Consider the following 12,204-nt stretch of genomic DNA (forward strand, 5'->3'; position numbering starts at 1 on the left):
CACAAACTTTGTCCCCCTTCACCCATAGATGCTATATGCCAAAATTGGTTGAAAATGGTTGTGCGGTTTCAGAAAAGAAGCTGAAAATGTTCTAATGTTAAAGCACGATGCACGCCGACGGAGACGAAAACGGATGGCAATAGGTCACCTGAGTAAACTCAGGTGACCTACAAACCTAACAGATTTTGTCTACAATTCACAATTTTGAGCTTTATCTTAAAAACATTTTCCGGGGAGGCCCACGCCCCTCTCAACAGCCCCTCCCATCCCCCCCCCCCCCCGGCATCTAACCCTCTACATTAACTTTTGGATCCGCAACTGAAAATTAACATCTCATATAAGAGACTGAGAACTCGTAACCTCTTTATTTCAGTAAGCACTTACTATAGGCGAAATGACAAACGAACAAGATAAAATGATACATAGGAGGGATTATACCTGTAATTCTGTTTTGTTAGCAATCTATTTCACATCAATCAAAAGGGCTAGCGAAGCATGCAATCCATTCTACTACAATTAATTTTTTTTAAATAAATAATAATACAGTATTTCTTACAAGGAAGTGTTTAGAAAAAAATGAACATTTTAAATAGATTAATATTTATTCATTTTTTTTGGTAGAAAAATACTAAATAAGTATGAGTTTTTCATTAACTTCAAAACCTGCATGTTTTGTAGAGTGCATAGAATTTACTTTCATTTTTCACAATATTTGTGTAACTTTGCTGTAAATGTGTAGACCATAATTAGGAGCACGTATAATTGATTCGCTCAAGCTCTTCCAAAACTTGTTTTGTTATGTTTGCACAAGTGTTGAGATTTAAATGTTTGCGTTTTTAAAAGGACTTCTTGCTCCAATGCTCGCAACAAGATCAGTCTTAGATCTATAAAGGGCGTACCCTTGTAAGCTTCATTCAGGATGTAATATTAGGGTTCTACCCACCTTCTGTGAATTAATGGTCACAGGACCTCTATAAACATCTCTCTTACATTGATCCGAATTCACTTCAGGCGGTCATCATGGCGGGAGGATTTCTGCTGCTGAAAACCCTCCTTGTGTTTCTGTCTTTTTTACCCGGTATGTACGATTTGTAATTACGAATCTCTGAATCGGCTTAAGTTTTGCAATTCTTGTTCAGTTTTATTGCAATATTGTAATTCCACCATCAACAACTTAAATATTTTTATGTTGACATCTCTACCTTAGGAATTAAAGAGAATATGGGAACAATCGATTTTTAATCTGACACCAATACACATTACAAACCGGTTCCGCGATATTGATCTGGTGCATGTTTATTTATTATTAAAGATTAGGTTGTCTATGTACACTGTCACTAATTCGTTTTCTTTAATGTGTAAAATATGGCTGCACTGTCCTTTTCTTTCAAAATACATAACCCAACTGCTTTATCTTACTACCTGTTTATATTTCACTTTTTCTAATTATTCCTACTCCCGACTAGATCTATAGAATTTAAATATCAGCAAAAATTGAAATGTGTCGTATGTTTAGAATGACCATTCTTCATTGATTTGAAGAGTTTATCCAAAGTTCATAGAAAATTAAATGTAAAGATTTTATCGGAACGATTCTTTGTCCCCTATTCACGAAAACAAATTTTTAAAACATCAGATGAATTTATGATTCTGTATGAATCGGAGGCCTGGATATCCGCTATGAATGAATAAGTAAATGCGACAGGCCGTGACTACAACAACGTTTTGTCCGACAAACTACTTTATAAAACCATATCATTATTTTTATCTCTGCAATGCCCCTAGAAATCTGAAGTCCCAGAAGTAGCTATTAATTGGTGACTATATACTGCATGTTCCATGTAATCTGAGTACGAATAAATTTCAATCGTAACGTACTTTAAAATTCTTCACATTGTAACTGTGCATGTACCAACGTTCCAAACAAAGACGCGATTCTTTTAAAGCTCCGAAATAAAGAAAAGCAGTTTCAATGAAAGAAACTGCTAGAAACAGAGAGAATTAAATGAAACATGATAGAGAGTTCAAAATATTAAATGTTTCCCAAATTTCATTAAATTTTTTACCTATAGACGAAACAACACATAAAAGAACTATGAACGCTAAACTCTCGATTCTCGCCTACATTTTAAACTCATTTAATTCAATATAGATTGCAATTTGGCCATTAAAACTTAACTGAGTGCAAAGAAGAGTTCATTAGTAATTGATTAATAATTTTAAAAACAGTTCATTGCTCTTATTTACAAGTCTTTCCATAAGGGGGGGGTAGAAATTTTTTTCCGTTGAAATCAGGCCTTTTTAACATCACCAGATTTTCAAATACTCATGAAAATGGATAAATGACCCCTAAATCTATCCGCATGTTTAACTTATGTAAAATTCAACAAATATAATTAACAAAGTGCCCCACTATTTTTTTTTTATTTGTAATCCCATTTGAAATTGGTAAAAGAATGGCCACTTCTGCTGTTTTTATCTGTAAACATATGTTCCCCCTTGTGAAACAACAAAAGCTTTGGTATGGATTTGAAATAACAATGTATTATCATGTTGTAAATTTTGAATTTACTAGGGGGAGGTAAATGCAAAATTTTGCATTTACCTCCCCCTAGTAAATTCAAAATTTACAACATGATAGTATAATACCTGTAAAAAGGAATTTTTGTTTCACGGGGGGTGGGGGGGGGGGGAGATGTTTTAAAAATAACGTGCGTTTTTGTTGATTTCTATAGGGAAAAACACAAGTTTTATCAAAATTATAAAGTTATTTCTCTTTGTTTTCCCAAATAAGTTACGTTTTACGAAAATTCACATTAATATCTACATAAATATGAAAAATCATTCAATTGTGTCAATTTTTGAAAATTGACTTGGAGGTAGACGGCAGAACAATACTATCGTTCGCAGTTCCTCGAATATGGATCAAATAATACTGATCAAATACTTGATTTTGTTCTCTTTCCCGAATGAAAAAATAACGAAGTTTTTTTTTTATGTATACAGAAACTAAAATTGGTTTTGTTTAATAATATCGCTTAATTTAAGGTAATGCAAACTAACTGCACATTTGTTGTTAAAAATAGGTGTAGTTTCGGCAATGCATAATAATGGATGCATATTTAAAAATGGTCGGAAAAGTCACATGCATTATAAAAAAACAGGCCTTAAATTAATCTGTTCATGTTGAAGCTCCATTACATGATGCAAAAGAAGTTGGATGCAAAAATCTGTTGTTTCCAATGACTTTATATATCAATACGAATTCGCATTTCTTATATTCTCATTTAATATAGCAAGTACATGTTACAGGGTCACGTGGAGACAACTATACTCTGGGTGGACTGGTTGCTTCCTCGATTGTAACATTCTTTGCCTTCATCGCCATGATCGTAATGTTGGTTCTTGTTATAACCTGGTCAGTGGACTTGTTTAATGTTAGACAAAATCTGAATTAGAATTCCTCTTTCTGTACCTTTCTCAACAAATACATCCATGGTTATATTTTACTGAAAATTTCAATAATTACTATTATATTTTTCAGGAATCATTGGTTTCCAAAATACCAAGCATGGCAAGGAAAGACCAAATCACCTAGACCAATAAAACCTAAATTTGAGTTTCCTAAGCTGAATGGAGCTCAAAGTATTCCACTATCAACCAAAACTACGCCATCGCGACCAGGGTCTCGCCCATCTACACAGCGAGGCGGTACACTAACAATGATACAAAACGGAACCTCTAAAAATGCTATATATAATTCTGTCTCTACAGGTAAAGCATTTCGAAATGCGTCTTTTATATATTTGTATGTCTTTTGACTGATTCTGTAATAATATGCTATGAAAATAAGATTCTCTTTATGAGTTTGTCGTTCTCCAATTACAGATCACTGGATACAAGAAATGTGAGTACTGGTGTACAATTACGAGCGCGGATCGTTCCTGGATCTCAATATGAAATATAAACTATCTTTCAATATGAAATGTAAACTATCTTTTTTTATTTACAGTCCAACACCACGTTATGAAGAAAAGGTAGCTTTTTAAATGTGCTTTTCACATAGAATCCTAGTTTAATGTTTGCAGTATAATTCAAACTTGAATATATATTATTTAAACTTTCCTTGTAATTTAGAGTAAACAAATAAACTTCGATGAAGAAGACGAAGAACAGGTTATAGTAACGGAAATCGTGACAGATTCAAACACAACTCATATTCCGGTGACAACGCCACTTTCAAACCACAACCAGAATATCAGTCTTAACGAGACTGTCAAGGCAGAGGAAATTCAGATGACATTAGAAAAACAACCTATAGAAAGTAAGGGAACGACAAACGGGGTCATGAACTTTCATTTCCAAGACGACGATGAGGCCGTGGCAAATTTAAGCGCCAGTAGGCGGGCCCAAAACGAGGACGAATTGATACTGTATTAGTTGAGTTTGTACAATTTATGTGAGCCAATAAGTTTTATAACAGCATTCTGACGGAGAATGGCCTTCTGCTAACTGTAATCACAGGGGCTTGCTTCTGGCGTGTAAAAAATATTTATTAAAAAAACATACACGATTTTCTGTTAACATAGTATATCGTGTATGTTTTTTTTAAACAAATATTTTTTTACACGCCAGGAGCAAGCCCCCGTGTAATCCGAGATTCCTCTGATTCTAACCCCTGCTTTTATATATATTTTGACATGTGCACAATATAAAAGCAGGGGTTAGAGTCAGAGGAATCTCGGATTAGCCCCTGTGCTGTACGTACATTTGTAATGAAGCTTTTCTGTAATTATAGCAATTTTATGAAGAGGATGAAGATAAAAAAGGAAACATAGTAATGTCAGTAGGAAGAGTGTCCATAACGCGAGTAAAAGCATTAGAAAAGTCTTTGTTGATGCATGCCGTCCCTTCAAGAATATTTCATATGTTCATTTATGGTCATAGGGGATATCTTTCGTACCGGCATCTACTGCGATACCGGATTTTTGTTTTATTATAAACCAACTTTCTCAAAAATATTTTTTTTTATCGAGTTTCAAAATTTATTCCCCCGGTAGTCTCGGTATTCGTAAACATTAATCATAGTCAATACAGGTTTTATATAAATATTCAATTGAAAAATGTTCTATATGTATAAATTCATAGAAATATGGGAAATAAGACCGACTGATTTCGTACATTGTATGAAATGTTTACACGGCTTTACTTTAATCCTTTTGTTTTTACCCTTTTTTGACGTTTTGTCTCATACGATGCGTGTTCATAAAGTTTTATTTTAATTACTACACAATATCGTTTTGTTTCCGCAATGCCATTGCTAATTGTGTTTTTAATCGGATACAAACATCGTATGTATATATTTTTGTATCAAGTTTATATGAGTTTTATATTAAAAAGAACATATATCAGTCTTTTTATTTCTTGCAAAACTTTGATAAAGTGGTGACATTGGTCTTTAGATGATACTTAAAAAGAGCTGGACGAGGAAAAGGCTCTCATTTCAATAGGGAGGAGAGTTATTCTATTGTTGAAGCTAACATGTCCTTTTTGTTTTTTTGTGAATGTTTGCTTATTCATATGATATAGCGTGGTCTTGCAACTCTTGAAAAGACTTCTTCCTATAATAAAATTTGATTCCCTACTGTAGCCTCAAGCTATTCCAGACGACCCTTATCTGAACAAACTGGAATCTACACTATCTGAGGATGCTTCCAGATAAAGATGATTAATCAAGGCCTTGCTGTTCTTCTTGAGATTTAAGATTTTCTCCTATACATTTCTATGTAAAACTTTGATCTATTGTAGCCCACCCTACCCCCAGGGCCCATGATGCTTCCTGATAAATATGACTAATCATGGCTCTGCTGTTCTTGAGAAGAATATTTTCCTATATAAAAATGGTCTCCTTTTGTGGCTCCACCATACCCTAAGAGGTCAGGATTTGAACAAACTTAAATCTACACTCTGTAATGAAGTTTTCAAATAACTTTCATCTTTTCTGGCCAAGGGGTTCTTGAGAAGATGTTTAAAAGATGCCATTAAATTTTCACCAATTCCTTATTTTCTCCCCTTTAAAGGGGTGTGGTCCTTCATTTGAAAAAAAATTGAATTCCCTACACAAGGATGCCTTGTGCCAAGTCTAGTTGAAGTTGTTCCAGTTGTTCTAGAGAAAACACAAGTAGTTTACATCATCAACTATGACGATGACAGACAACGGCCAAATTTTGATCAGAAAAGCTCACTCAAGCCTTTGGTTCAGGTGAGCTAAAATGTCTACAATTCTGATTACAAGCATGTTGAAACCCATGTCACTACATGGATAGATATTCAGTGAGCTAAAATTTGAAAATGATAAAATAATGTAATCAGAGAAAGAACTTTTGTCAAAAAAGTACAGATTTTGTAGTCTCTGCATCATGTATCAAACTTTTAATTAATTACTAACACATTTGAATTCATGACAAGACCCCAAGTCAATAAACTAACAGGAAAACAGCTTTAAATCTTGTACATTTTGACACAAAAGCACTTTCTAGGTTTAATTAGACCCATTTTTTGAGAATGAGCAAAATTTACCTACAGGTTTCCCCATTTCATGCTGCTCAAGATTTCAGTATATTAATACATGAAATTTTACCGGTGAAATCCTCGATCTGATTTCTCGGTACACATACATGTATTTCAATGTTTCTTTGTGTGATTCACTCAGGTTCTTCTACTATACACAATATTGATCTTTGAACAAATTACCAAAGGAAAAAAAAAAAAGGTATAACAATATTTTTTTTATTTTTCAACATCATGTTAAATAGACAAGTGTGTTGAACACTCAAATGGATACAGATTACTACACAATTTCTTTTACATTTATTCTGTTTGCCATGAGATAAATATATAGTACATCCAGGACAAATTATAGAAAACCATATCAAATGACAATGCACTTAGGTGCTTATAGTTTAGTTTATAGGATGTTTTTATCCCAAAGTGATGATTAATCAGTGTCATCATGAGTAACTTCAGATTAACACTGTATAGATCTCTTTAAATAGAAAGGAACAAAAAAGCTTTGAAGTAAACATTCAGAGTTTTTAGTCTAAATCAATCCAAATTAAAAAGATTTTTAACCCAAAATATATTCAAAAAATAAATGGCTCAATTTGTTTTACTCATTATTAAATCAGTTCAAAAGTTCTACACAATTCAAAGCAGGCTAATTGTTCTTGAATATATGAGTTCATTGAACTTGTTGACAGAATAATCAATACATATATGTTCTTTAGAAGTAACTTTAAAGCTTATTATACAATGACTTTCAATGTAAAAACAATGTAGTGTTTAGTTAACAACTTTCTATCAGATAAAAACAGGTGAATATTCATTACACAATGAATTCAGATTTTAACAGAGTCTCAGCCACTACTAAGCTCCATGATTTTCATTTTTGTGGTGGTATATTTTCTTGAAACTAAAATTAAAATCTGAACCCATCTTGATTAATTCTGCTGATTACAGCCAACTCTTGTATCATTCTTATTATGTGGGTGGGTTCTGTTAGGTCAATACACATGTATTTCTCCACTATTGATTTCTTAATCAAAAACTGCACAGCCAGTAATAACATTCAATCCTCTAAGAGCATCCCTTACATTTTCCAACAAATCTATGAAATAATCACAGTGACCAAGGTCTTTTAACAAAAAAAAAAAAAAAGAAAAAAAAAAAAAAGAAAAAAAAAAAAGATAAGATAAATCATTATTTGTACTAAACATAAAGTCCCATGCCTTTATAAAAATGCTTCTTACAATGATATCATAAAAACTTGCAGTTCCTTGAAATTTGGACCCTCTACAAGATTTTAATGGCAAATTATATATATATATATATATATATTAAGCCTAAAACTAACAAAATTTGTATATATCAAGCCTGTACATATCAATATTTGCAGCTTGTGTTTACGTCATAGTACATGTAATACATTTGAATGACATTATTATGACCCCCCCCTTTTTTTTTTTAGAAAAAACATTTGCTATATTCTTTTTAAACACTGAAAAACCTTTTGTATGCTTTTGCATTAAGCCATTCTTAAAACTGAATGAAATACAGTCAACCCTTATATTTCCAACATAGCAGGATTGTCTGACTTCAAGATATCTGATGGTTCAAGATAATGATGTTGACAAGTGGATTCATGATTCAACCAGGAATGCTGACTCACTTCAACATATTTGGATATTCAGAAAATTAATGTTCAATACAACAAAATTCAACTTATCTAGTGTATTCAAAAAAATCAAAGTTCAAGACAACAAAGTTCAACTGTATTAGAGCAAATCATTACAAAACATTATGCCACTCAATAGATTTTTACAGTTTAATAATTGCTTCTATAATTATCATTTGTAGTAAAAACAAGGCAATAAGCCTCACAATGGAAAAATTCATGCAATTCTTTTTACACATGAAATCATTCATAAATGTCTTATCAAATAATTGCATATATATATATATCTTCTAAAATTTTTATTCCAAGTACAAATTTGAATGTAGGTAGGTAAATGAATAAATAATGTACAAAACAATACTTACAGCTAGGAAAAAAGGTAGCAAGAAATTTTTCTCTGATTTACAGGATCTAACAAAGTATTGATGACCAGTTTTCCACAGTTTGGCATACTATGACTGACCATGTTGTGATCATGTGATACTGTAAACAATTATCATGTTACTATAATTAGATCAGTTTTCATACATTCTTTCATACACTTTCACACAGGGTTCATAATTTATAAAGCAAACAAGGGATTCTCTTCGTCATCTTTTTGTAGCTTCCGTGACCTTTGACCTGTAGCGGCTGTTATGCTGGGGAGGGTGTCAGCAGCTTGGGCTCTATCATTCAAGAAGGAATCAAACTCTGAAAAAAAAAAATCAAAATTATACTAATTTTATTACAATCTATGTGCTTCATTATCAAATTATTTGATATTCAAAGTTCATATAATGAAACAAAAAACAAAACAAACAAACAAACAAAAAAAAACAAAACAGTGCTGCATATTTATGATCTGGCATGGTTCAAGTCTTCTTGATACATACAATGCATAACGAGAAACAGAATAATAAGGGCATCAGAAAGAACAAATTCCTCTCACATTTTATCTTTAATACTGTTTCTAAGTCAAAAGAAATGATTGTCATTATAAATTTTATCTAAAATAAAAACATTTAGCAAACCTTTGACATTAAAAAATAAATTAACAAGCTAATTCAGAGAATTTGTGTCCCCTGACTTAAAGAACAAGAGGCCCATGGGCCATAATGCTCACCTGAGTAAATTTGGCCCTGCTGTTCTTCACCTGATTTCCTCCCATGTAATACCTATTGTGACCCTGTCCTACCCCCAGGGGTCATGAATTGAATTTAGAATCTACACTACCCCAGGATGCTTTCACTTAAGTTTCAGCTTTTCTGGCCCAGTGGTTCTTGAGAAGAAGATTTTTAAAGATTTTTCCTATATATTTTAATGTAAAACTTAGATTCCTTAATGTGACCTCACCCTACCCCCAGGGGCCATGATTTGAACAAATTAGAATCTACACTACCCCAGGCTGCTTCCACATAAGTTTCAGCTTTTCTGGCCCAGTGGTTCTTGAGAGGAAGATTTTTTAAAGATTTTTCCTATACATCTCAATGTAAAAATTGAAATCCTCATTGTAGCCTTGCCCTAACCCCAGGGGTCATGATTTGAACAATCTAGATTCTTCAGTACCCCAGGATGCTTCCACATAAGTTTCAGCTTTTCTGGCCAATTGGTTCTTGAGAAGAAGATTTTTTAATGACCCCATCCTATTTTTTTTCTTGATTATCTCCCCTTGGAAGGGGGCTTGGTCCTTTATTTTAATAATTTAACCCCCCTTCACCCAAGGATGCTTTTGCAGGTCCAAAGGCTTAAAATGCACTAAAAACAAACTGTTTTATTTGGTCTGTGTTGTGATTTCAATTTGAAATTCATGTATATAAGCCAATTTTCCAAGATAGTTTATAAGGTATCAAAATAACATATTTTTGTGATGTCACATGACTTCGGTGATCACGTGACGGTCACATAATATTTCCAAAATCTTGCACACAAATTACATTGGCACAAGTGATTAACAAAATTATTGTGTACTTTTTGTTATATGAATAAATTAATCGTATCACATTGTATATATAGAGTGCTGGGGGCAAGTTTGAATTTTATTAGGTCTTCCGTTTTCAACGGAAGACCTATAGTGATTCTACTGTTTCTTATTAGGTCTTCCGTTTTCAACGGAAGACCTATAGTGATTCTACTGTTTCTTCTTATTAAGGTTTTCCGTCTCCACGGAAGACCTTATAGTGATTCTATTGTTTCTTATTATTAAGGTCTTCCGTTTCAGACGGAAGACCTTATAGTGATTCTACTGTTTCTTCTTTTTCTTTTTAAGGTCTTCCGTTTCAGACGGAAGACCTTATAGTGATTCTACTGTTTCTTCTTTTTCTTTTTATTATTATTATTATTATTTTTTTCCCCTTTTCTTTTCGGACGATTTCTCGGAGATGGCTGGATGGATTTTCTTGAAATTTTCAGGGATAATAGAGAATGAAAATACCTACAAATGCATCTTTCATTTTTTTCAAAATTCACTTCCGGTCGTCAGATATGTCCGATTTCCGTTTTTTTCAGAAATATTTTGTCCGAGTCATATCTCAGAAACGGTAAGATATTAAGACACCAAACTTACATGAGTAATAGATCTTGAGGAGTAAGCAAATCCATTTGGGTTAAGATCATCAGTCGTCACTTCCAGTCGTCACAGGAAGTGATCAAAGAAATCGAAAATTTCATCTTTTCTTTTTTGAATATTTTTTTGCATCACATTATTGCATCTCATTTGTAGTTTCGAAATATGTTGGTCCCACCGGAAACAAAAACGTCAACTTCCGGCTATAAGCGAAAAACTGCATAATTTGAGTATTTTACTTTCCCATAAATATTTTTTATAGACAATGTATTTGAACTGATTTTTGAATATTTTATCAAGACTGCAAATGTCTAGAGTGACGTTAAATATCTTTGTAAAATTCACTTCCGGTCGCGCGTTTAAATGTCCGCAAAATGAGAACTTGTCCGAGTGATATCTCAGAAACAGGAAGAGATTTAGACACCAAACTTATAGGAGTATTAGACCTTGAGAAGTAGACAAAACCATTTGGGTTAAAAGCATTAGTCGTCACTTCCGGTTGTCACAGGAAGTGATCAAAGAAATCAAAAATTTCAACTTTTCTCTTTTGGAATAAGACTTGCATCATATAATTGTATCTTTTTCACAGTTACGATATGTGTTGGTCCCACTGGAAACAAAAAACGACAACTTCCGGTTATAAGAGAAAAACTACATAGTAGGGTATTTAATTTTCCGATACATATCGCCTATAGATAGAGTTCTTTAAATGATTTTTATATATGTTATTGAGACTGCAGATGTCTAGAGTGATATGAAATATTTTAGTAAAATTCACTTCCGGTCGCGTGTTTTCTTGTCCTCAAAATGAAAAGTTATTTCAGCGAGATCTCGGAAACGGCATGAAAGTAAGACACCAAACTTATAGGAGTAATACAACTTGGTGAGAAGGCAAACCACATAGGGTTAAAAGCGTCAGTCGTCACTTCCGGTGATCACAGGAAGTGATCGAAGAAAACAAAAATTTCAACTTTTCTTTTTTAAAACTAAAACTTTCATCACTTTATTGCTTCCCTTTCGCTGTTTTGAAATATGTTAGATTCCACCGGGAAAAAAAACTTTAAACTTCCGGTTTTAAGAGATAAACTACGTTATTTCGTGGTTTAACTTTCTCATAAATATCACTTATAGATAAGTATTTGAAATGTTTTTTACATATGTTGTAGATACTGCAAAAGTCAAGAGAAAATTTTTATTCTCTTCACTTCTGGTCGCGTGTTTTCCTGTCTTCAAAATTAGAATTTGTTCTCACAATTGTTCGGCAACAGTAAAAGACTGAAGTCTAAAACTTTGAGGACTTATAGTCAGTCATCAGTTCATTTGCTTCGTGTAAAAATCGTGTGTCGTCATTACTTCCGATCGTGACAGGAAACGAAGCAAAAAAGTATTTTTTAACTTATTTTGTTTTTACATAAGTTTTAGGCTAATA

General features: G+C 32.9%; 2 protein-coding genes across 5 annotated transcripts in view; one reads left to right on the forward strand and one right to left on the reverse strand.

Moving 5' to 3' along the window:
* The first annotated feature begins 785 nt into the window (after positions 1 to 785).
* On the forward strand, positions 786 to 5,397 carry LOC133174865 (uncharacterized). Its single transcript, XM_061309971.1, has 6 exons — positions 786 to 1,078; positions 3,313 to 3,418; positions 3,545 to 3,774; positions 3,889 to 3,907; positions 4,013 to 4,037; positions 4,138 to 5,397. The coding sequence occupies exons 1-6, from the start codon at positions 1,021 to 1,023 to the stop codon at positions 4,438 to 4,440; spliced, it is 741 nt and encodes a 246-aa protein (XP_061165955.1). The 5' UTR covers positions 786 to 1,020; the 3' UTR covers positions 4,441 to 5,397.
* A 1,378-nt stretch (positions 5,398 to 6,775) lies between these two features.
* The window catches only part of LOC133175117 (TOM1-like protein 2), a 51,518-nt gene continuing 46,089 nt past the window's right edge, over positions 6,776 to 12,204 (reverse strand). For all 4 annotated transcript variants that reach the window (XM_061310251.1, XM_061310249.1, XM_061310250.1 and 1 more), the window contains one exon: positions 6,776 to 8,923. In XM_061310251.1, coding sequence (XP_061166235.1) covers positions 8,796 to 8,923 — 128 coding nt within the window. In that variant the 3' untranslated portion in view covers positions 6,776 to 8,795. The remainder of the gene's footprint in view (positions 8,924 to 12,204) is intronic.

The sequence above is a fragment of the Saccostrea echinata genome, unplaced genomic scaffold (assembly GCF_033153115.1).
Source record: "Saccostrea echinata isolate AGI-Se365-2 ecotype Australia unplaced genomic scaffold, CSIRO_AGI_Sech_v1 ptg000060l, whole genome shotgun sequence".
Classification (NCBI taxonomy): Eukaryota; Metazoa; Mollusca; class Bivalvia; order Ostreida; family Ostreidae; genus Saccostrea; species Saccostrea echinata.